The sequence below is a fragment of the Megascapheus bottae genome, chromosome 27, assembly GCF_031878675.1.
Source record: "Megascapheus bottae isolate mThoBot1 chromosome 27, mThoBot2.hap1, whole genome shotgun sequence".
NCBI lineage: Eukaryota > Metazoa > Chordata > Mammalia > Rodentia > Geomyidae > Megascapheus > Megascapheus bottae.
This window is the reverse complement of record NC_143535.1, coordinates 2,540,170-2,565,372: the sequence shown is the minus strand read 5'-3', so window position 1 is coordinate 2,565,372 and position 25,203 is coordinate 2,540,170. Positions and strand designations below refer to the sequence as shown.

The following is a 25,203-nucleotide window of genomic DNA, read 5'->3' as shown; positions in this document are numbered from 1 at the left end:
AAGGCCTGGGGCATGGAGTGGAGCCTGGCATGGGGCTGTGGTTGGACAGGAATTCTGCACCCCATGTTTGGCTGTACATCCCCAGAAGCATGGTGTATCCTGGAATGTTTCACCTGCTCGGTTTGAATAAGGTCACTTCAATTCAACCCTTTCTTCTAGAACCTTTCCCTGTGCACGCCCTGCTATGGATGGAAGTTGAGCTCTGAGGGCCAGGTGAACTCCCTGCCTTCAGGAGTCTTTCCCCTGGACAGAGGGAGGCAGGTCTGGGGGATTCCAGTCCAGTGAGGTGCCCCTGAGGGGCTCTGCCCCAGGCTTTTTAATAACACAGGCAGGCACAGTGGGGGTGATCTGTAGACTGTTTGGGGGCCAGTTTGGGATGTAGTGTATTATGGTTCAGTTGAAGGTTGCTATTTCATGATTAATCTCCTCTTTGTTTATTCCCAACCATCCGTATTTCTGACCCAGATAGTCAGAAACTGGGGGAAGTTGGTGCAGAACTCCTGTGCCCTGGCCTTTCAGGGTTTTGTTTCCGGAAAGCTATTTCCCCCAGCCCAGGGAGTCCTGTGCCCCTCCCTGGGGCTGTGTGGTACCTGGTTCCAACCTTTCTTGGTGCCCCTATATGGTGACAAAGTCCTGCTTCCATCCAAATCCAGACTCTTGCAGTGCAGAGGATTCCCGGGCCAGGTCACCGAGGGGCTGCTCTGCCACCAGCCCTCCCAGCAGAGAGCTGTGCCTGGATCCCTGAGAACTAGCTGCTGGTAGCAGGCTGTGCCTGCCGTGCCTGCCCTGCCAGGGACAGGACCAGGACTCTGTTTAGGGAAGCCCACACTTTGGGGGCCCCAGGAATGGCCTCAGAATAGGATTTCTGAGGTTTACTAGGATTTGGGGTTCGGGTTCCCTTCCCCTGCCGGCGGTGGGCCATTTTAATCCTAAGGATTCCTTTGGAGGTGCCAGCCCCCTTCCCTCTCCTTCCCAGAACCACATTCCCCAGGCAGCATGCCGTCCCTGGCCCTCTGTCCCATCTGGGGACAAAACAGGCACTGTGTCTTTAAATGGGCGGAAGTGGCTGGCAGTGCTTCGCTTGGGTACTGCATTGATTAGGAGATTACATGGAGCCGCTGTCTGCGGGGAGTGCAGGCTGGTTCTGCGAGCTCTGAGCGCTCCTGCACGCCGGCCCTCCCAGGCTCCCCTCCCAGGGCTGCCCCAGGCCCCTGGCGGTGAGGGTGGTGCGTGGGGGCCGGCCTGGCTGTGGACAGCAGCTCCTGGGCTGGCTCAGGGCAGCCCTGCCAGCATCTACCCATCCTCCTTGGACACTGGCAGCAGCGCAGGCAGCAGCCAGGGCAGCCACCTTCCGTGGGGGCTGGATTTGCAAAGGCTGCCCTGGGCCTCCCGGCCAGGCTTCCAGCTGGAAGAGGAACCGGGGGGTGGGGGGCGCTCAGCAGTTGGGGTGCTGTCTTCTCTCTCTCTCTCTCTCTCTCTCTCTCTCTCTCTCTCTCTCTCTCTCTCTCTCTCTCTCTCTCCCTCCCTCCCTCCCTCTCTCCCTCTCTCCCTCTCTCCCTCTCTCCCTCTCCCTCTCTCCCTCTTTCCCCCTCTCCCCCTCTCCCCCTCTCCCTCTCTCCTCCTCCTCTTCCTCCTCTCCTCTCCTGTGTTTGAGTCACATTGCATGGGATTCTGTTCTTCGGGGACCTCGTCCTCTTCCTCACTATGTCCCGGGACCTCGGCAGCTGTGACCGGGATGCTGAGGGCGAGGTCGGGGAATTGTCCTGACTGTACTAATGAAAGGATTCAAGCTGTCTTGGTAAGTGGAGACGGGGTGGGGGGGGTGGGGGAGAGCACCGTGTGGGGTCCCTCCCTGAACCCCATCACCTCCCAGAGGGCTCCTTTAGTGAGTCCTGACTCGCAGATGGGGTGACACTCAAAGTTGGGGTATACTCTCCTGGACTCACCCAACCTCTGCTCTGCTACAGCATCTCAGCACCCTTAAAGGCGAGAGGGGTTTGTAGGAGTTGGGAATGGGGGGCTTGGGAGAGAATCGGACTACAGCTGGAGTCTCCAACTTTGAGGGGTGATGCTCAGGGAGGGACGTTCTTCTGGGGCTCACGCGTGTTCTGCCGGGGCCGCCAGGCTCTCCCCTCTGAGGACAGACACTGGGGTGGGGGCATATTTTAAATATTGGCTGCTCGGGGCTCCCTCAGCTCTGGCCGGAAGCTCCCACATCCGTGGGATGTGAGAGAGGGGCTGGAACCCGTCTTCTAGGGTGCTGTCTGTCTGTGAGGCCGAGTGGGCTGTCTGTCTGTCTGTTGCCCCCCACCCCAGCACAAGCCCATGCCTTGGGGCTCTTTGCAAATGCCTCTTGCTGGCCTAGGAGCTTCTTGGCTCCGCGTGGGGTGTGGGGAGCCTTGTATTTCAGCAGCAGACGCAGTCAGAGTATTTTTACCTTCCATTTTAAAAATAAAACTCTTCCTGCTCTCTCTCCTCCGATACGCGGAGGACCAGATGGGGAGATGAACTGGCTTTTTGTCTGGTTGCAAACCTGCAGATTTAGCTCAGGAAAACTTTGTTCTCCCGGGAAGCCTGGGCAAGGTGAGCAGCAGCCAGGGCTCCCCGGAGAGGAGCCCCCCTCCCCCCCTGGGCTGAGGAGGGAGGTGAGGAGGAAGGGAGCCTGCTCTCCCCGAACAGGGTGGAGGTGGGACGCATAGAGGAAGCTTGGGAGTGCTCCCTGCAGGGGTGCCAGCAGGGTGTCTCTCTGGCTGGCAGGTTGAATGGGTATCAAGTAGTTTAAGGCAAGGACTCTATCAGGCTTTAAGCCACATCTGGCTTTCCAGTAACCCCTTCCCTAGATTAACACTGCCCCCCCCCCCCACCCAAACAATCAGCTCAGTTGTCTTCCCCTAGGCCAGAAGGGCCTTCATTGGTTCCTGAAGAGGTGGCTTGAAGAGGCTGAGGGAGGAGCTGCTCCTGCAGGCTTAACTCTGACCCTCTGTGAGGCTCCGTGGTGGAGAACTCTTAGCTCTGTGCCCCTGCAGCTCCTTTCTCCTCTGGCCTTGAGATCCCTCTCTTACCTGTTCAGTCCTGTGCCCAAGGCTCTCCTTTCATGTTGAGAAGCCAAGGTAGAGGTGTTCGCACTGCCCTCCTCTGTGTTTGCTTCTTGTGGGGCCACGGTGACCTGGCCCTACTGGATTGCAAAGCCTGTGCTCAGGGGAGTCCCAGGCCCCCATCAGCCACTCAGGGGCTCCCGGGAGAGCAGAGACCCCGCGTGTTTTTCCTAAGTCACTGCCTCCATCGCCTGCTGTCAGCATACAGCCCTGTCACTCCGATGAGACATCACTTTAACACAGAGGGATCTCTCTGCTCAGGCTGGCTGGCCCCTCGGGGACATCTAGAGATGTTTGCCTTTAAAATCTGCTTTGAGTATCTCCTGATGCATTTCAACAAGGAACACAATGCTCTGCCGAGAACTGCAATTAGCTTGCCTTGTCTGCTTCAGCCCTACAAAATGGGGGTGGGGGTAATGTCCTTTCTACCTGCCTTAGTGCTGTTAGATCTCAGGATCCCCTGTCTCCTTCAATACAATGTTTCGTACCCCCCTCCCCGTCTATTTGCTCCATGGATGATTGAAATGCAGCTGGTGTCCAGTGCAGGACTCTCCCCCGGGAACGGGGATGACCCAGCACGTTGACTGCCTTGTGGCTGGCACTGGGTTGGAAAGGATGGGGTGTGTTTGAAACCATTTCTGGGAGTGCTGTGGCTGCCCGCTCCATGAGAGCAACAGAAACAGATAGTGCTGCTCAAAGAAGGACAGTAGCAACTGGCAAGGCTTACCAAGGGTTAACCCCCTGCTGTGTTGACAGGGGGCTCATAGCATTTGGGGTAAGCCCCTTGTTTTTACTGATGGGGAAACTGAGGCAGAAGGGGGTGAGGTGGCCCCATGTAAGAGCATCCAGCTAGAATACTGGGCTTGGGCCTGGCGGCAGGGGCGGGGACAATCCCCACTGACCCCCTGCTCAGCCTCACTCAGTGGAGTATGCCATGCTCTGAAGTTGCTGTTTCATTCTGTCTCTTTCTCAGTGAATAAATGAATGAGACTTTTTGGGGTGTGTGTGTACCTGTGCTGGAGCTTGAACTCAGGCCCTTAGCACTGTCCCTAAGCTTGGGGTGTGTGTGTGTGTGTACCTGTACTGGAGCTTGAACTCAGGCCCTTAGCACTGTCCCTAAGCTTGGGGTGTGTGTGTGTGTGTACCTGTGCTGGAGCTTGAACTCAGGCCCTTAGCACTGTCCCTAAGCTTTTTTGCTTCTGGAGTTTTGGTGGTTAATCCAGGGACAGGAGGCTCACTTTCTGCCTGCTGGCTTTTTACTTTAACCCTTAGATCTCAGCCTCTGGAGTAGATGGGATTATAGCATTAGCTTGAACGAGAATTTTTTTCACAAGTATGATTGATCTCTTTATTTAGCAAAATAAACTTGAAAGATTTCTATTAGAAAAAGTAAGAATTATATCCAAATTTAAGGTTCCCCATATTCTTTGGTATTGGAATTAGGAGAGCAAATATTTTATGTTGAAACAGTTATTGGATCTACAAAGTTTCCCACAGAAGGAAAATACAATATTAAGTTATCTGCACTTATTTTTAAATGTGTGGAAATGAGTTATCTCATGTGACTCCTTCCATAATCCCTACAGAGTGACCCCTGACTCGTTTAGAGAGCCAGGGAAACTGAGGTACAGATCAAGGAAGTGTTGGATTAAATTTATGTGAATAGTTTGAGAAAAAGCCAGGAAGTACTTTCCTTCTGGCTGGGGACTGCCGTCATGAGGGGTCTGTGTCATATCTGCTCTCCTGGAGAGCAGCTCTAGGTCTGGGCTGGCTAGGCAGCCAGCCCTCCATTCTGGAAATGTTGATCCAGGTTTTATTGACTTGTGCTCTAACATTTGAAAGATAAACCCAGTATAAAGACCAACCATCGCCGTGGCCCTAAAGGTCCATTACTCTCCCAGATGGAAGGAGACCCCCCCACCGGAGCGAACACAGGCACATAAATGAGGGAGCCAGTAAGTGCTAAGGTCCCCTAAGTGCAATGAAGAACCAAATACTCTTAAAGCGGGCCTCTGTGCCTCCTGCCTGTAATCCCAGCTATTCAGGAGGCTGATGGCTGAAGATTGCACTCCACAGCTACCCCAGATAGGAAAATCCACGCGTTAACCAGCAAAAGGACAGAAAGCGCCAGCCTCGACCAAAAAAAAAAGAAAAAGAAAAGAAAGAACAGCGCCTAGACCCTGACCCCTTGTATCAGCACAAACAAACAAACCCAAATGCTGTAAAAATCTGTTTCGGCTATGGTGGAGAAGTTTCTTGGGGTGAAGGTATGGGAGGAGGCTCAAGCGCAGGACAGGTGGTGAGTAGGGCTGTACAGACGTGTTACAGCCTGTCTCCAGGAGTGACAGGCTTATCACAGGATGCTTTTGGACAATGAGCCTGACATGTGTCTGTGATTGACAAGTGGCCTGTCTCGGGAGACATGCAGAGAGAAATCCCCCATCCTACCTTTCCAGCACTGGGCATGAGTCTGTCCTAGATGACATTCCCTTGGTTGCGTCTGCTGGTAATTTGTTGGGCAGCGTGAGGGTAGCAGGCTGAGAGAGGCTGCCGTGGCACCGTGGCACAGCAGAGTTCCCATTTCTGCGTGGCATTCCCTGTGCTCTTGCTGATGGAAAGATGATTCTATTTTCTGTAGTGCTTGAGACGCTCGCACACACTCCGCTCTAGCGCTGTTAGGGCCGCTTCTTGGCCATGTTGCTTGATCCTGGTGAACTGTGTAGCTCCGTCTGGGTGCTCTGCTCCTTTGCCTGGCCCCTTATATCTGTGAGCTTGGTGGTGCAGTTTCCAGAGGGCCTGGGGGCTGGTACGGATGTGCAAGAGAACTAGCATGGGGAGAAGGTAAAATCAAATGAGAGTTAAGAGAACCTGGCCAAGCGTTTGTAGCTCACACTTGAAATCTTAGCTATCAAATGGCTGAGCTCTAAGGATCATAGGTAAAGCTATCCTGGGCTAGCTCTTATCTTCAGTTAACCAGTAAAAAGCTGAAAGCGGAAGTATGCTCAAACGGTAGAGAACCAGCCGTGAGCAGAAGTGCTGTGGAGAGCATGCCGTGGCTCTGAGTTCAAGCCCTCGCTAAGAGATCTTGAACACACCAAGCCCTGTAGCAAGGGTGGCACCTAAGGAGGACAGTTGTTAGTCCCCAGAGGAGGGGACTTGTTTCATTTGGAAGGCAGGTGCCGGAGATTGTGCTGTCACTGGCTTTTGCTCCAATAATCCATAGCTATCGTTGGTCAGCCATATTGGCACCCACGGTCAATTGTCCATTGTTCTCCGGGCCTCCAAATCTGTTGGTGAATGGAGCTCTATTCCTTCCTGGGGCTTATCTAGACCACATGTCTATCTTTTGAGGTGCTTTGCTTTGGCGGTGCCCTCTGCACACCTTGTTTTGAGCCAGGATAGAGAGAGGTCACCAGAGGTGGGCAGAGGCGATGGTGGGCGTCTCTGGCTTGAGATTTGGCTCCTAAGGCAGAATCTTATCACTCCCTGGGCCTGCTGGGTGGCCTTGGTAGGTGCCGGCTGCTTGCTGTGGCGATGGTGGTTGTGAAGCTGGGATTAGGTGACAGCGTTGGGTGGATTAGTCATGTCTTGGCTTCCTTTTTACTAATGATCTTTTTTAAAGGTCACAGTCCCGAGGCGGGGAGGCTGCATGTGATGTGGACTCTTGTGTCCTATTTTGGCCATCAGGGGGTCCTGAAAATAAACCCTCATTTGAAAATACTAAATATTCATTTATAAACTTTGCTCAGCAGATGCGCTCTCCTGGGAACAGCGTGAGGTTTTATTGTGAGGGGTGGGGGAGTCGGGGGGCCTGGAGTTTTTCCACGGCGTAGGTTACGAAGGGCCTCTAAGATCGAAGCCCCTGGAGACAGGAGGGCAGTTCAGAACACTGACCAAATCTTCTGACACACAGATTTCTTTATGGCATTTCTGGGAGTCTGTGGCTCACTCTACCAGCTGCTCAGGAGGCTGGGATCTAAGATTGAGATTCAAAGTCAGCTCAGGCAAGAGAGTCCCTGAGACTCTTCTCTCTAACCACCAAAAAGCCAGAAATGGGAATGTGGCTCCAGTGGTAGACCACCAGCCTTGAGCACAAAAACTAAGAGAGCACCAGGCCTGGAGTTCATGGCCCAGTGTCCCTGTGAACGAACCAACGAAGGAACTGCCTGATTGAACAGAGGAGGCTAGGCAGCTCCCGCCTCTAGACAGCCCCCCAGGGACGTGTGCCCCCATTTCACCCCGCCTTGGCTCAGCAGCTGCAGAAAAGCTGGGAAGCAGGGACCTTCGGATGCAGGGGACGCAGAGCCTGGGCAGGCTTAGGAGCCAAACCGGAGCAGTGTCGCTGGCCCACGATAGCCCACAGTCTTCCCAGTTGATGGGAGAGAGCAGCCTTGCAGTGAGCGAGGGTGGGAGATCCTCTGGGGCCCTAGACCTGGCCAAATCCAGCTTGCAGCCTGTTCCTACAGCTTGCTAACCAAGAATGCAGCTGTGCATTTTTTTTTTTGATTGAAGAAAAATCAAGAGAAAGCGAATATGAAAATTATGGGAGATTTCAGCCCTTCCTTTTGGGACACATACTCACACTTTCACTTTGGTTTACGTGTTTTGTAGGTATTATGACTGCACAGAGCTAAGTAGCTGGGACACGGATTTGTGTCCTGAAAACCTAAAACATCCATTTGGTCAAACTTTGATCAGGACAAATAAGAGTTAATTCTCAGCATGCCGAAGTACTGTGCTTTGATTATATTCTTGTAAGCTAGTTGTTTCCTTTAGGGCTCATGCTCCTATATAACAACTTACTATATGACAATCTTACTATAAACAAACACAAATTTTCTAAACTGTGCATTATTATTAGCTTCTGGCAGTTTGACTCCAGAATCCGTATTTCTAACCACCATAGTTACAAATCCATTGGTTGAAGACATGGCTTAAGTGGTAGAACACCTGCTTAACAAAGCACAAGGTTCTGAATTCAGATCCCAGTATCCCCCCCCCCCCAAAAAAGGATGAAGCAATTGAAAGGTAGATCTTTGCCTCTTCCTTGACAAAGATGGCACTTGAAGAACACATAGCCAAAAGCTTGAGAAGGGGATAATTGGATAGGGTGTGGCATTCTTGAAAAGTAGAGGCTAGGGACAGCTTCAGGAGAGACCAGCCCTCCTCTGAGGGGTCGGGGGAGGGGGAACCAGCAGCTATTAGAACCAGGCCACAGAAACCAGAGCAAGGTTTTTATGGGAGGGGGAGAATTGAACAGCCATGCCAGAGCAGAGGATGGGGATGGGGGGGAGGGTGAGTGAGAGTGTATGTGTGGGGGGCAGAAGTTGAAGAGACAAAGCAGGGTTCATGTGTAGAGGCAGCTCAGACATGAGCAGAGAACAGGGCCTGCTGTCCCCAGCGGGAGAAGCCTCAGGCTAGGATGGCCAAAGAGCACAGAGACACATTTGCCAGATCAGTGGATATGGTGCTTGGGGCGAGAACTGGACGTGCATACGAACTCTGGGAACATCTGTGAAGATGAGCTTTAGAAAAGCAAATCGCAGGGTTGGGGAGGGGAGGCTCCATGATGGAGCTTAGCTCCCAGCCCACAAAAGGAACAAAAAGAGGGGAGTGAGAGCAGTTAGCTTGCCTTTCTCCCTCTTTATCTCCCTCCTTCCCTCCCCTCCCCTCCCCCTTGCCCTTTCTTTCCTCCCTCCCATGCCTCCCCATCCCTAGATCTGATCCCAATCTGGAGCTTTCAACACAAGCCTTTGGCCAAGGCCCCCTTTCTGCATGGCGGGGCTTTTCTTAGCAGAACATGCAGTGGACGTAACTTCCCCAGGGAGCCTGACCTCGTAGACACCTGACTGGTGGCCGTCCCTCGGGGCTGGGTTAAAGAGAATTTTTTTTTAGATTGTGCAATGTTTCACCAATATGAAACAATGTATGTCATGTATCCATACAACTTCAAGATAAACAAGGAAGTGGCCGTTTTCCATCTGGTGAAGCCTCAGAACCTTGCCCACGGGTGAAGCCATTCTTAACAGCACATACCTGACAATATTCAAAAGCCCGGAAGACAACACCCCAGAGAATGCAAATCTTTGAGACCTGTGTGCTGACACGTGGAGTTTGGGTTTTAGCCCGCTGCCCACCAAGGGAGAGGCACGCTATGCTCCCTTCACACCTGTGTGGACTGAGATCTGAGGACCAAGGGACAAAGCCAGCCCGGGCAGCGAAGTCAGAGACTGTCAGCTCCAGTTTATCAGCAGAGAGCGCCAAGGGGAGCCATGGCTCAAGTGATCAGGTGCCAGGCTTAAATGAAAAAAGCAGCCTTGGGGGGCCGGGAGTGTGGTCTAGTGGTAGAGTACCTAGCATGCAAGAGCTCTAAGTACAGTTCACACACAGGAAAAGCCGAAAGTGGTGCTCTGACTCAAGTGGTAGAACACTAACCCAAGAAAGCCTAAGATCAGTGCCTAGGCCCTGAGTCAAACTCCAGGACCGGCAAAAAAACAAAAACAAAACAAACAACCTAAGCCTTGAATTCAAGCCCCAGTGAGCATGTGCATTCGTGCGCGCACACACACACACACACACACACACACACACACACACACACACACACACACGTCACTGCATGCAGTTGGTGTTACCCAGAAACTTCTTAGCAGTCAGTTGCCTTACAACTAAAATATTTCTAGTCTCAAGGCAGGGTGGGCATCTATGACTTTGATCCATCTTAAAAGAAGCCCCACGCTTTCCTTCTATAATAGCATTCTGCTTCCAGTGGTGAATTCGGTCCTTTAACAGTGGAATTCAGTAATTAGAAGAGACTGTACTCAAGAATCTTCATCTAGGCCCTTTACTTGGTGAACTCACTTTCTATGATCAATAGATGACTGATTTTGAGTTCTTCTTTGTGTTTAAACATAAAGATCATGGTTTTCACTGTTTGTTTTTGTTTTGGGTAGTATAGGAGTAGAACTCAGGGCCTCATACTTCCTAGGCAGGCAGTGTACCACTTGAGCCACATCTCCAGCCCTAAGCAGCTTTTGAGATAAATATTGCCTTTCTTCTTATTTGTATGATTTCCTGGGACTTGGAGCACGGATAGAGTGTGTTCAGGACCCTAATAATAATATTAGCACCCCAGTAATACTTAGTGTTTTCTTAACTGCTCCATGGATGTATTTAGAGGGACTGAGCCTCAGTGAGTGAAGAGAGACAGCACGGTCTCATAAGGAGGTAGGATTTGGTCTGGATGGGCAGGATGAAGGTCCAGCTAGCCCCCCCGTCCCCCCTGCCCGGTTCTCTCCTCCCCCCCCCCCCCCCGCCATGCTTTATGCCCTCTCTGTTCCCTCCTCTTCTGGATTTCTGCAGCAGTCATCCGTCCTCTCTGCTCTTCCACTTGGAATGTGGTGTTTCTCTTGGAGCAGGAGCTCTGTGGCCAGTTTTCTTTTGAGCTTCTGCCCTCCCTCTTCCTCCAGACCACCCTCTGACCTGGCCCTCCAGCCCCAGTCTTGTTCACACTCCTGTGTAGGCGAGACACACACACACACACACACACACACACACACACACACACACACACACACACACACACACACACACACACGGGAGATCCTCGGCTTCTGCCTGCTCACTGCTCCTGGCCTGGGTGGTGTCTGCCAGGTGGTCTGCCATCTTTGGACCAGGTGCTGTGGGAATCAGCTGGAAGGTCCCACACTGGTGGAAAGGCGCCCCCAGGGCAGGCTCCACAAGCATCTCTGACCTTTGTGGAGAGAGGGCGTCCTTAAAGGGACAGCAAGCTCTTTTCTTTCCTTGTGGCTTGTGGCCAGCTCAGATGCCAGGGATTTGAAGAGGTCTTTGTTCTGGCACTGGCAGACAGGGCTCAAGCCACCCAGCCCCTTCTTCTTTTCCTATTTCCAACTGCCTGTTCCCTGCGAGGTTCAACATGTTAAGTGTGGAAGGAGCCACGTGGCCTTGATTCCTTTTTGCACCCTCTCCTAGGCACAGGCCATCTGAAGGCAGCTTTGTCACCAGGCTTAAGTCCACAAGGGCCCTCCCTGGGCCACCTGCCACCCCTGCCGCCCACCCCCACGGCCATTCCCCGGCTGACTCCCCTTGATGGCCCTATAATCCAGTAGGTACAGGGTACAGGGCCTCCTCTCCCACTGCCTAGGAGAACCTTCTGCATGGGTGGCCTGGCCTGCTCGTTCAACTAACTGCAGGCTCTGGGTTCCGGTTCCAGAACTTCCAGGCCCCAGGAATCTGAATAGGCAACGCCAGAGTTTGAGAAGCCACTAACTTAGCTGGTTATCGGAATCCATGTGTGACCCAAGGGACCCACAATGTCTGCCTAAACTTGCACAAGGCAGCTTCCGGGGAGAGGACCCTGGAGCTGGTCCACCAGGCTTGACTCCTGACCTCACTAGCGGCTACCTGACTGACCTGGGGTAAGCTCCTCCATTGTCTCTGTGTCCCACTGGGGAACAGAGACCATAGAACACTAGTCCTGTGAGTGGGGTTGCTCTGAGAGATTCTCTCTGCCGTCAGGGCCAAGTTCAGGACCCTACTGAGGTCTGAACTCAAGACCTTGTGCTTGCTAGTTAGGTACCCCCGTGTTTGAGCCACATTCCCAATATATTTTTTGCTTGAGCTATCTTTCAGTTAGAGTCAGACTCGGATTGTCCTACCTGGAATCTCACTAAGTCTTGGATTAGACTGGACTCTTGACCTGTGATCCTACCATTACCTGCCTGCCCAGTAGCTAGGAGTCCAAACCTGAGCTTTTTTTTTGGTGATCATTCAGGTTGGAGATTACCATTTGAACAATCTCATAGGGACAGGATTCCTCGATGAAGCGGGCTTCAGGTGGGGAAACGCCACATGCTTTAGGAACTGAGCATCCATTATGGGGTTGAGCCTACATCGATCTCTGTTTATTTTGTGCATCCCCTGCAAAAGAGGCTCCATCTTTTGTCTTTTGGTATCTTGATCCATAAAGTGAGGAAAATTACTGCCCCTATTTCCACCTCCAGGTGACTGGTCACCACGTTGCAAAGGCTGGCCCAGGAAGGCCCAGAAAGCTCCATCTGTAAGACTCACAGACTGCTTCAGAAGGGAATAGAGAAGAGAAAACAAGCTAGGCCAGAAATAGCTAGACATAAGTACAAGGCATTATAATTACTATCCACACCCAGTTCAGTCCCCTGAGTGACATTCCCCCTCAGGGCTGGAGAGTGGACAGAAGTGTCTTGAGGGGCGGGGCTGGGTGCATGGGAGTTGTGACCAAGGATACGAGAGAAGCATTGCTGAATTTCAGCGTGTGTCCACGTTTCTATTATAGCTTCTTGGTTTTGTTCAACCATTCCTTTTCTGAAAGTGATCTTGTTGACCATGTTTTCCCATGCTCTCGAATTTCCTTGGGCATCTGTTATTCCTACAGATGCTGCCAGATGTGGCAGGAGGTGGGAAGAGACACACCTAACGTGGAAGGACGGGGCTAGCTTGGTGTATTCCTGCTTCCTTTCCCACCCAGGTGTATGGGAAGTGACCGTGCCGGGACTCGGCCATTGATCCAATGAGGAGTTGAAATCGCATGCATGCAGGCTGCAGAGCAGGTTGACTCCCTTCAGTCTGACCATCCAGAATACCCCTAAATCCAAAACCGGTTGAATACTGCAGTGAGGCCATGAGTGGAAAATTCCATGCCTGACCTTATGTAGATGCTTCAGAAAGTGCACTAACATCCATCTGCCCATCCGGCTATTTAGCCATTAATTTATGTGCTGGTACTGGAGCATGAATATGGGGCTTAGATGCTGTCCCTTGGCTTTTTTGCTCCAAGACAGCACTTTGCCATTGAGCCACAGCTCTACTTCCAGCTTTTTATTGTTTAATTGGAGATAGGAATCTCACATTCTTTTTAGGCTGGCTTTGAACTGTGATCCTCAGATCTTAAGATCCTTAAGCGCTAGGGGTACAGGGATGAGCCACTGCTGCTCGGTTTACTAATGCTGTCCACCTATATACACCATAAATGTTCCGTTTGCACTTCATCCCAGAGAGCTCCATTATGTACAGATCCCAAACCCTAAACAGCCCTGATCCCAAGTGCTTGGCACGATGTAGCCTGTGCTGTATGGAGATCTTGATGTGAGGATGCTGGCGAGTCAAATGTGAGGTTATTTAGAAGAAAAGAAGCCAGGCCTCCAGAGCAGATCACGTGGGATATTTTCCATCTTGATTACAAATGTCAGCAGGCTGGGACCCAGCAGTGGGCAGGGTTTTCTTCGCAGCCGCTCCCTCCCACTGGAGCATACTTTACAAGGCTTCCAGGAAGCTTCCCAGGGCCACTTGTGTTCTGGGTGGGGGGTTGGCTACCACCAGCTGTTCTGGGATCCAGGGACAGGTGGAAGAGGGCCTGAGATGATGGACACGTTGTGTCTGCCTGCTTTGGGGTGGGACTGATACCTGCTACCCCCCTCAGTTAAGAATATTGATTCCTTCTTGTAGGAATGACCTTGTGTTGGATTCTTTTCTCCTCCTCCCCACCTCTGGCCCCCAGACACTGGACTTGAACACGGGGCCTAGGTGCTATTCCTTGGCCTTTTTACTCAATGGGTGGTGCCAGCTCTACCATTTTATCCACACCTCCACTTGCAGTTTTTTGGTGCCTCACTAGAGGTGAGAAGTCTCCTAGATTCCCCTGGTTTGGCTGGATTTGAACTGTGATCCTCTGGTGACCGTCTGCTGATGTGAGCCACCAGAGCTGGCTGCTTCTGCCATATCTATCAGATGATGGTTGGGGGTAGACACTGGGCTGAGGAGATTCACTGTTGGAGATTCTTGAGTTGTTGGTGGACAATTCTGGCCTCACAGCAGTAGTGGGAGGGCCCCCGGAGAAGCGACGTCATGATCTCAGAGCCGGTGGAAATCTCTCATCTGCTGGTGTAGCTGAGGCCCTGTCATTTTTCCTAGAAGATCTGTGACCTGACTTCACCTCGCTGCCCTGCAAGTGATAAGAGGAAGCTGGGTGCCAGTGACTCCCCAGGAGCAAGGTCTGAGGAAAGGGGCGCCCAGGGCAAGGACATGTTATGTGCATGGCCACACACTCGGGGCGTGTAGGCATCCTCGGAAGGTGGGCGTCATTTACTACGGGACGGCTGGGCTCGTCCCTCACCCTGAACCTGCTTTTCAGTAGCTACATACATCTCAGGCCGCGGCCGGACTTGGGACAGTACTGTGAGCAGTCTAGGTGCAGCCTTCAGGGCAGACATCATAGCTGCAGATGGACGTAAAGATGGCTGAATGTGGAGAGGAGCTCTCCACTCCCCACCAAACAGAATCGATGACTTCTCACGACACCCTCGCAGCCGCATGTGCGGGAGGAGCCCAGAAGTTTCTCTTGACATCTGCATTGCAGGCCTGCCGGGTCCTCCTGGAGTTGCCACTGAAATAAAGAGGGCCTGGGTTGGGGTGCTTGGCTCTCCACCCGTGTTTATGGCAGCTTGACCCCTCCACCTCCCAGACACCCAGGCCAGGAGACAGCAGCGGCCTCTCGGGTTTACGCCCCCTCCTTTTCTCAGCTGGTGCTCCTTTACTCAGCCCCAGTAGCTGGCGAGTGATCTCTGGTGCAAAGGAGGAGCTGGCTTGGGCTGGATGGAAGGGAGGCTCAAGCCTTGGGCCTGAAGGACTCAAGAGCTGTTCTTAAGCACATGTCAGCATCTTAACTGGGGCCTCCAGCAAGCAGGCTTTCCTGTGTACGACCTTAATCCAGGATTAAGAAGAGGTCAGTCACCTCTGTAAAGAGGTGATTTGGAGCAGGGCTCAATGCCGCTAGTATTGTGAGGTGGACGGAGGGCTGTTATTACCCCGCAGAGTGCTCCTTTGCCAATTGCGTGGTGCTCTCTTAAGATTGCAAGGGATTGGGTCGGGAGTTTGGCCTAGTGGTAGCGTGCTTGCCTAGCATGCACCCGGGTTCGATTCCTCGGTACCACATACATAGAAAAAGCCAGAAATGGTGCTGTGGCTCAAGTGGTAGAGCTCTAGCCTTGAGAAAATCCAAGGACAGTGCTCAGACCCTGAGCTCAAGCCCAGGACCAGCAAAAAAAAAAAAAAAAAAAAAAAGATTACAAGGGAGTCACTTAAGATTCGAATGTGGTGCTGGCTTGCTCTGAGCCTTGCGTCTGGCCTTTTTCCTCTGCCATTAGCCACGCGTCTTGGCTCCTTCTGGTCCCCATGTATTCCTTGGTGTCAATGAGCTTGTGTTTTAAGGCTGGAAAGAGACACGGAAGAAGAGTCACAAATTTGCCTGCCAGGGGATTCTTGGGAAATGCTTCTGTGAGCAATGCTGGTTCCAAAATAGCTAGCCTGCCCTGCTGCTTGGCAGGAATCGAGGGGACCGGGAGCTGGCCAAACGAGAGGTTAAACTTTGATACCCTGGAAGAGGCTTCAGCCAAGTGCATGGAAAGCTGTGGAGCCAGGACAGTCCTGCAGAGTGAGTCCCAAACTGAGGCAAAGTCCAGGTGGTGGTTCCTCTGGGGTCACTGGATGCGGCTGGCCCGTGGCCGGGCCCAGGCTGTTCTTTGAGACTGCCATCTGTGATCCAAGAAGTCCCACCAAGGAGTGGCCCGTGACCCACCGGGGTGGGGGGCACCAATGACTTGTTTGGGAACGGAGGACCATGGCATTAAGCTGCCTACATTGTTTGTTTCCTTCCGTGTGGACTTGAATTTGCGTTGGGAAAACAATTGATTCTTGCCCTGTTTCAATGTTCTGCGGCCCGTGCATAGCCGCCGTCCTTGGTTCACAGCCTTGCTGCTTGGGCAGTTGTTAATTGCCAGTGAAGAGAAGAGCTTGTCCTGTGATCCTCCCTCTAGAGTCCCATCCATCCTCTTTCTTACTTCCTTTTTCTTGTGAGTACCCGGCACTAACCGATGGCGCCACTGGAGCTCCTCACTTCTTTACATCTGAAATTCCTTGTCTGAAATGCCTCTCTTCAGCCGCTGGGCCCCACTCCGCTTCCCTTGGTGTAATGACCACAGCTCACCTAGGTCGTGGGTGGACTCTTGCCCCAACCCACCAAACTAATTTTGGAGATTTCGAGAAAAGAAAAAGAAAAAGAGAGAGGGATTGGGCTGGGAATTTGGCCTAGTGGCAGAGTGCTTGCCTAGCATGCACAAAGATCCAAGTTTGATTCCTTGGTACCACATACATAGCAAAAAGCTGGAAGTAGTGCTGTGACTCAAATGGCAGAGCTCTAGCCTTGAGAAAAGTCCAAGGACAGTGCTCAGGCCCTGAGTTCAAGCGCCACAACTGGCCAAAAAAAAAAAAAAAAAAAAGAGGGATTTTGGTTCTCTCTCCAGTGCCTTTCAGAATGTCAGGAAACATGGACACATACGATCTTTTTTCAAAGACAAAAGAACAGCAGATGATTGAGGACTGGGCCGCTTTCCGCTTTAAATTTATGGTTCCTAGTAAGCAGTGTGTGTTGTGTTGTGTGTTGTGTGTGTATGTGTGTTGTGTGTGTTGTGTGTTGTGTGTGTATGTGTGTTGTGTGTGTGTGTGTGTGTGTGTGTGTGACACCCAGGTCAATTTATAGATGTGTTTATGATCTCTCGGACTCAGTTTTCTTTTCTGTGAAATTGGAGCAGTAAGATGAAATGACATATATTCCAATATGCTCTTCACAAACTTCTTTGCACAAGGTCTACCATGGTACATTGTGCATATGTTTGGTTTATGAAGCTAAGGTTTAGGTGTTTTTTCTTTTCTTTTTCTTCCTCGAGTTCTCAGGGCAGGGTTTTTACTTCCTTGCTCTGTCTCTCTTCAACTACAGCAGCTGGGAGGCCACATTGTTGAATGGCTGAGGAAAAAGTCTCACTTCCTGTTCTGTTGCTGTGTTTTTGACTATCTGGAGGGAAGTAGTTAAGCCTCAAGATTCCTCCATTCCCTCTTTTGTAGTGTGTGGTTGACGTGAGGCATAAGCACCAGGAGGGGCCTTGCCTCACAGCAGACTCCAGACTTGAGGAGAGGGGCACCGTGAAGCCATCTGAGCTTTTCACTCATCTGCACTGGAGAGTATCATCCAAGAAGGTGTGCTCCGAGCCCAACCATGCCAGTAACCTGAACAGGACCCTTTCCTGGAAAGGGCCATTAACAAGTAAAGGCAGAGAAGAGCGCAGAAGAATGCACAAATGCCAGATGAAGTTGTGTAGAGGGGGAGGGAGGGAGGGAGGGGGCGTGGCCGGAGCTCAATGGATACTGAAGGTGCCCCCTGGGGCACAGGATTGCCAGCTGTCCATGTGGGTCCAGTGAGGAGCGTTGCCCTCTGCATACCCAGCCCCTCAGCACCCTCAGTCATAACTGGTGTGCGCCCACCATCAGTGGAGAGATAGCTCCAGGAGCAGCTTTAGTGTCACAGGCAGAGGATAAAAGGGTGAATTTGGAGCTGAGAGGCAAATTGATGATTGGCCTGCAGTGGAACTCACCCCCAGCAGGATTGTTTTGGAGATTAAATATAATTCTATATTTAGTATTGCAAAACAATGAAATGCACTGAAACTGCTGTAAGCATAGGCAGAGTGCAGGAGGCAGCAGGGAGGCTGGCTGAGACACGCGGCGTGCTCGTGGGGACTTGTCACCGTAGCCTCCCTCACTAATGTGTGCCAGTAATAGTCCTAATGTGACAACAGGCTCCATGTCCACCTGTGTGTTTTATGTTAGTATAGGTGGTTATAGAAGGAGCAAGATGTGATAAAAGCTTGGATTTGTGATGGGGGGTTAAGGACTGACATGATAAAAGCAGGTAAGGACCCAGCTTGAGCTAAGCTTCCTCATTAGTTCTATGAAATGAAGGGTTTTTGTTTTGCTTTGCTTTTTGTCAGTCATGGGGCTTGAACTCTGGGCCTGGGCATTGTCCCTAAGCTCTTCCGCTCCAGGCTAGTGCTCAACCACTTGAGCCACAGACCCACTTCCTCCTTTCTAGTGATTAATTAGAGATAAGAGTCTCCCAGTCTTTAGTGCCTGGGCTTGCTTTGAACTGCGATCCTCAGATCTCAGCCTTCTGAGTGGCTAGGATTACAGGCGTGAGCCACCGTGCTAGCTGAAATGAAAAGTTTAATGAAAGAATCACCTGTGTCAAAGTACCCATCCTTGTGATTGTCAGTTGCTTTTTTTTATTGTAAAATTTTATTGTAAGAGTGATGTACAAAGGAATTACAGTTCCATAAGTAAAGCAGAGAATACATTTCTTGTGGAATATTGTTCCCCTCCCTCTTTGTCTTCTACTTTCCCTCCCCTTTTTTCTCTGTGAAAGGGCTGCTGTACTGCACAGAACTCTGAGATATCCCTTCTCCTCTCCCTCTGCCCTTCTCCCTCTCGCTCTCTGCTTCCCTCCCTCCCTTCCTTCTGGTGTGCTAGGGTTTGAACTCGCAGGCCTGGGGGCTTTCTAGGCAGTCGCTCTATTGAGGCATACCTACAGCATCCTCTTTCTCTCTTCAAAGTAGATATTGCTGTCCGTTTTTCCTATTTGTATGAGAAAGGTTTAATTCAGAAAAGGGCACCTACTTGACCTTCCATTTCCTTTTACAGAAAAAGAGTACTCCGGAGGCTGAGATCTGAGGGTTGAGGTTCAGTGCCAGCCCGGGCAGGAAACTACAAGAGACTCTTATCTCCAATTAGTCACCAGAAAACCAGAAGTGGAGCTGTGGCTTAAGTGGTAGGGCAGTAGCCTTGAGCTGAGGAGCTCAGGAACAGCACCCAGGCTCAGAGTTCAAGCTTCACAACTGACCAAAAAGGAAAAAAAAAAAAATTAGGGATTTACAAAAGCACTGGATCCCTTACTGGTTGATGTATGGGGACTGAATTGCAGGTATCTGTCCATCTGGGGTTCATTTGGCATGTTATAACTGCATGGATTGGCAGACAGTTAACACATGGCCTGTCTTCTCCAAGTCCTTTTTCTTTTCTTTCTCTTGCTCTTGCTTGGCTGTTTTACTCACCACCTGCCCTCCACCACTTGAGCCACTGCTCCGCTTCCCTTTTTTTGCTGCTCAGTTGAAGATGGAGTCTCATAGACTTTCCTTCCCGGGTTGGCTTTGAACCAGTCTTCAGAGCTCAGCCCCCCGAGTAGCTGGGATTACAGGCTTGAGCCATCATGTCTAGCTCCTAGGTGTTTGCTGACATAGGACGAGATGGGTAGGAGTGGGTAGTGGTCAGGGAAGACAGATTGGATGTCTTCCCATACATGTTTTTCCATCGAATTGTGGTATACTATGGGAAATTATTATTTAAATGACCTTCTGCCTCATCTGAAAAAATGGGGATTATGAGTCCCTATCTTTTACATTAAATAAAATCATCCGTAGCAGGGGCTTAGCAAATTTCATTTGCTAGGTACTTTGAAAGTACTCTTGCTATTATCTGGATAATTTTGGTTCTATTGGATAGCTCAAGTGAGGAGCACTTGTTATGACAGAAACGTTTGTATTCTCCATAATACCGAAGACCAGAGACTTGGCTTCGCTCAGCCTGGAAGTTTCTTGGGTAATGAGCTCCGAGGCGGGGGCGGCACGGCGCATTTTGATGTTTTGATGGTGGAGTTCACCCACTCCCACTCACCGTGTCTTAGGACACGGAAGGTTTTTTTTGCCTGAGTTTCAAGTTCCACCAGAAACCCGTGGATGCCTCCTGAGCACTGGAAACATCTTTCATTGTGCGGATTTTCGGCAGTAGCTGTCGCTGTTGGCTAGAATAGAGAATAATGGCTTCCGTTTGTCTCACAGGTGCCCAGTTTACGTTAGATGAAGCGGAGAGTGTGTTAGGTATGTGTATTTCCACCATGGAAGCGCGGTTTTCTTGTTTTTGTGAACGATCTGAAGGTGATAGTAAGGAAAGATGAAGAAACCCTCTATATGTGTATGAACACACCCTCGCGAGCCCTGTCCTTTTGTATCATAGATAGATTTATGCTCATAAAAAACAACAAAGAGAAACAGCATGGGGAAATCTGAAGCTGACTGTACAGGACCTTTATTGAGTGAACACTGCCTTTCAACCAAAAGTTACCAACATACAGTACCAGACCATGGAGGAGAAAGGTGAGCGTCTTCGTACACACACTGCGAAGTCCCTGAAGAGCTAGCACACGCTGTACAGTCACCTGGGAAGTGGTGGGGGCAGAAGAGGGGGCCAGGTATTTGTACCCACCAGCTCCTTATTACTGTCTTCATGGAATGTGGCAGACCAACCACCTGTGCTATATGCAGTATTCTCATACGCTAGAGCAGTGAGAAACCAAGCAGAAAGTACAGTTAAATGAGTTAAGTTCTGCCTTTCCTGCTCTAGCTGCTAGAGACTCTGGAGTACGGAAGTCACTCTGCTTGCCCGCGCTTTTATTCTGTATCTTCCTCTATTCAGCAGTATTAAAAGAATAAAGACAAAGACATATTTATTGGCTTTTTCAGATAGCAGCTGAATCTTGAGGGGGTGACTGAGGTTTAGAGATGCATAAAGTAGCGGAAACTCTGGTTTGGATCCAGACCTAAGTCCAAGTTTATTTTGTGGTGTCAAAGAAGAGAGGCTGGAAGGCTGTCCTAGGCCAGGAAGCAGGCAGGACACTGGTGGCTTCACTTCCTCAACAGGACTGCAGTCAGGGGCCAGTCCAGGCAGAACAGTTTGCTAGAATGCATTATCAAAATAACTAGTCAAGGGCTGGGAGCGAGGCCTAATGGTAGAGCTTGCCTCGCATGCCTGGATCCATGGGTTCAATTCCTTGGTACCACATACACAGAAAAGGACGGAAATGGTGCTGTGGTCAAGTGGTAGAACACAAGCCTTGAGAAAGCTCAAGTCCTGGCCCTGAGTTCAAGCCAGGACTGGTAAAAAAAAAAAAAAAAAAAAATCCTAGCAAAACCAAACAAAACCAACTGGAGGCTCCAAAGCTGGGACCCAATAACAGTGTGCTGAAATCCTGCAAATAACCAAAGGAAAGCTTGTTTCTTAGTTGGTTATTATCTGAGTGAGGTATTTTATCAGGCTGGGAAAGGCAATGTGGGCAGTTCTTTATCATGGGGATAGAGTTCTAGCTCAGCCTGGGAGAGCCTGACGTGATCAGGAAGCAAGCATGGCTGTCTGCTGTTCCTGATGTCAGGCTGTTGTCCCCAAGAAGCCCTCAGCCATTTCCCTGTACAGATTGTAGCGTCCAGTGGCTGCCTTCCTCCCCGATTCCCAGGGCTCCGGCAGAGAGAGCGGCTTGTCATTCCGGGAAGGATGCAAGGCTTGATTTAGAGCCAGGCGCCGGCGTGTTTATTTAGCATCCCTCCTTTCCTACAGGTTGACCTAATAGACAACACCTGGGAAGTAATTGGTGCCAGCCTGGGAGCACAGGCTCCTGGGAGCTGCATCTTGTGTTTTGTCAGATTGGGCGATGGAGAGGAAGGAAATAGCTCCCTGCGGCCCCAGTGCCTCTGTCCTCCAAGCTGGCATGAATAATTGAGAGCTGGCAAGCTGACTGCACCAAAGAGTTGCATTATGTAAACCTGCAGGCGGCTGTGTGTGTGTGTGTGTGTGTGTGTGTGTGTGTGTGTGTGTGTGTGTGTGTCTGCGTGCATGTGCGCGAGAGGTTGCGTATCTGAGTGTGTCTGTGCGTCTGTGCGCGTGCGTGGCAGAGCTCAGCTGTGTGAGGAAGGGAGAAAGAGAACGAGAGAGAGAGAGCGAGAGAGAGAGAAAGAAAGAGAGAAAGAGAGAGCACGCAAGCCAGCAAGGGACTTCTGTATGCCGAACAGCCACACCAAATACCGGCCACAGCCACAGAGGGAGGTGGGGGGGGCAAAGGAAACCAAAGGGGGGGGTGCCATGCATAAAATTCCAGGGCCGAGAGAGACAGCAGAGCACGGGAGACCCCCCAGCTTATGAGATCCCTGCGGCCCCCACCCCCACCCCCTCTCTGTAGAGATAGGGCTGGGATGGAGCCGGAGGCAAGGCCCTCCGACCTCCCTGGCCCCTGCTCCCCGCCCCGCCCCCCCTGCCCAATGCATGAATGAATGAGCTCCTCTCGCCGGCTCTCTGCTACTGTTCCGAATGGCTTCCAGGTTAGTGCTACCTCGTGTCAGTCTGCCTTTGTTTCCTGGTGGGCTTTGGGGGGAAGGGATGGCTGTGCCCCAGGGCTGGGGTGGGGGCCTTCGCGGGAGCAGCTGGAGTGGTGGGCGCGCTGCTCAGGGCTGCCAGGAACACAAACCTTTGGAGGCAGAATGAAATCTGGAGTCCATGTTTGCTTCTGCTCTCTGCATGGGGATCTGACATCATGCTGCAGAGGTTCCAGACACCTCTCCCTCCTGGCCTTTTCACTTCTCCTTACCCCCTGGCCCTGTCCAGGACCACTGCTTGAGGCCAGCTCCGGAGCGAGTGAGAGACAGCCCTGGGTGGGCCGGAGCCCACCGGGTGCCCTTGACCACTAGCCATAAGCAGGGGCCCTCTGTGACTCAGAGCAAAGGTGGTCTGGAGACTGAATTGGTGGTACGTCATAGAGGTGGCCTGGCCTCTGGGGGAGGGGAGGAGACTGGACAGGCCATGTGTTCCGGTCCCCACCCACTGACTTCCGCGGAGGGGAGGGGGCCAGAGCAGGGAAGACGGGGTGCACACATACTTGGTCCCCACAAGGCACACAGGTCCGATGGACAGCGGACATCTCTGGGAAATACAGCAATTCACTTCTTCAGCTTTGCTGGCGCTTGACTCACAGATTTGTCCTGCGTGTTGAGGGAATAGACAGCTGTGGCTGGGCCTGACTCCCCCACACCTCCTTGCCGGCTCTGTGCTTGGTTAAGGGACAAGGAGGAATTGGAGACTGCGCCACTCCCTCCACCGCTGCCCCCCCCCCACACCCCCTGCCCTTAACCAAGGGCTGGGGGATGATGGCTGTCTCTGTTCTGAGATTAGCCAGAGAGCCCTGCTCTGCCTCCCCCTCCCCCATTTCTGCTTCCACCTCCCCTCCCCACAGCTCACCTTGAAGCACGCACACATTTCAAGCCCTTGCTTGAATAGTGCTCTGTAGGTCACAGACATCTAGGACCAAGTTGCTCATTTTTATTTTTTCAATCCAGCCTCAGAAGAATGGACAGATAAAGAGTGTCTCTAGAGCTGCTTGTGAAGGGCACGGCAAGGCTAGGACTAGAAAGTAGCTTGCTGAGGACGTGGGAGCAGGGAATCAGCGCCTCTGGTAACTTTGTAGGCATTGAAGCAACTTTGAGATGGCTCTTGGGGGAGAATGAAGGGATAGCAACTTAAGAAGAAAAAAATAACCATTCTACCTAGTAGAAAGACATATATGAACAAAACTGTCCTCTTCCTCTCCCCTGACCCCACAAAAGGTCTCTGTTGCCTGTCTTGGTGATATGCTTTGTGCCTGCGCCGTGTTGTGTGGGTAGCTGCGAGTCGTACAGGTTCTTCCTTTGGGGGACGAGAGCGCGCAGGAAAGACTTCAAGGTTCTGCTTTGTTAGGTGGGCTGCAAACGCAGTAAGGTAGACCATGCTGTCTCTCACTGATACCCCACCAACTTCCACAAAGGCTGAGACATCTGTAAACAAATTCATGGCTGGGTCCACAAAACAACAATACCACCACCACCAACAAAAAAACTCCTTTATGTGGACCTCACAGAACTTTGGCATGCCACAAAATCATATTCTTTGGGTTTCTTTTAACCATTTAAAGAGATAAATACCTTAAATGTCATTGTTGTTGGTTATGGGACTTAAACTCTGGGCCTGGGTGCTGTTCCCGAGCTCTTCCGATCAAGGCTAGCACTCTACCACTCTGAGCCACAGTACCATTTCTGGTTTTCTGGTGTCAGATTGGAGATAAGAGTCTCATAGACATTTGTGCCCAGGCTGGCTTTGACCATGATCCTCAGATCTCCGCCTACTGAGTAGCTAGGATTGTAGGTGTGTGCCATTGGCACCTGGCTGAAATACCTTTTAAATATAGTTGTTTGGGGTTTTTTTTTTTTGGTGCAGTTACTAGGGCTTGAACTCAGAGCTGGGGCTCTGTTCCTTAGGTGTTTTGATTAAAGCTAACACTCTACTATTTGAGCAGTAGCTCTACTTCCAGCTTTTTTGGGTGGTTAATTAGAAATAAGAGTCTAATGGACTTTCTGCCTGGGCTGGCTTCAAACCTCTGTCCTCAGTGCTCATCATTCTAAGCAGCTAAATTATAGGCCTGAGCTACCAGCACCTGCCCATTAGAACTATGTTGCATGAGTGTCCAGAAAAGACAAACTCTAAAGTCTATATTTTTGCAGCTGGCAGACAGGTATTCCAATGAGCCAGTTTGGATTTGTAGCATGACGGGGGTTAGAATAAGCTGAGTTACTTCTTCATGGTCTTACTGGAACTTGGGTTCCGTGGTGGGTGGATGTGCACACAAACTTGACGTCATGCTTTTCTTTTGCTACAGGATAAGGTGGCAGAACGACACCCAGAGACTCACCCCAAACCATGACTAATTCCAGCTTCCCTTGTTTTAGAAAATAACTCCCCAAATAGGTTTGCGCTTGGTTTTTATCAAGTGCACAGGGCGGCTCTTTTGCTCTTGTTGAGCGGGCTGGACCGCTGTTCTGTGAGGGGCCAACGGGCGCCCAAAACACATGATACCTCTGAGGGACAGCCACCTAAAAGGAATCAGATTTGAGAATAGGTTCTAGGGTCAGAAGCTATCGGACAACTCGGTGGTTAAAATAAAAACTCTCGATGTCCAAAAGTGAAACAATTTAGATATCATTTGTCATTTTTTTTTTCCTGCCAGTTCTAGGGCTTGGACTCAGGGCCCAAGCACTGTCCTTGGGCTTTCTCAAGGCTAGCACTTTTACCACTTGAGTCACAGCACCCCTTCCGGCTTTTTCTGTATATGTGGCCCTGAGGAATCCATCCTTGGTCTTTGCCCATGCTAGGCAAGCACTCTACCACTAGGCCAAACTCCCAGTGGGCCCCCCACCCTGTTTTTTGTGTTTTTTTTTTGTTTTGTTTTGTTTTTTGCCATCCTGGGCTTGAGCTCAGGGCCTGAGCACTGTCCTTGGTCTTTCTCAAGGCTAGAGCTCTACCACTTGAGCCTCAGCACCACTTC

The 25,203-nt window shown here is 51.1% G+C and overlaps 1 protein-coding gene and 1 long non-coding RNA gene across 11 annotated transcripts in view; one reads left to right on the top strand and one right to left on the bottom strand.

The window, feature by feature from the left end:
* Positions 1-25,203, top strand: part of Gramd1b (GRAM domain containing 1B) — a 161,320-nt gene that overhangs the window by 93,240 nt on the left and 42,877 nt on the right. The window contains exon 1 of one of the 10 annotated variants that reach the window (XM_090319283.1): positions 1,647-1,798. The exons of 7 other annotated variants lie outside the window; for them this stretch is intronic. In XM_090319283.1, the coding sequence (XP_090175409.1) occupies positions 1,776-1,798 (23 nt within the window). In that variant the 5' untranslated portion in view covers positions 1,647-1,775. Of the gene's footprint in view, positions 1-1,646; positions 1,799-11,365; positions 11,534-20,496; positions 22,175-25,203 lie in introns of those variants that run through there. 2 more of the 10 variants (XM_090319281.1, XM_090319285.1) reach the window with 2 other exon arrangements.
* On the bottom strand, positions 20,207-23,334 carry LOC150045438 (uncharacterized). Its single transcript, XR_016532794.1, has 3 exons — positions 23,088-23,334; positions 22,729-22,831; positions 20,207-20,493 (listed from the first exon to the last, which is right to left on the bottom strand). It is a non-coding gene; the product is annotated as an uncharacterized LOC150045438 (long non-coding RNA).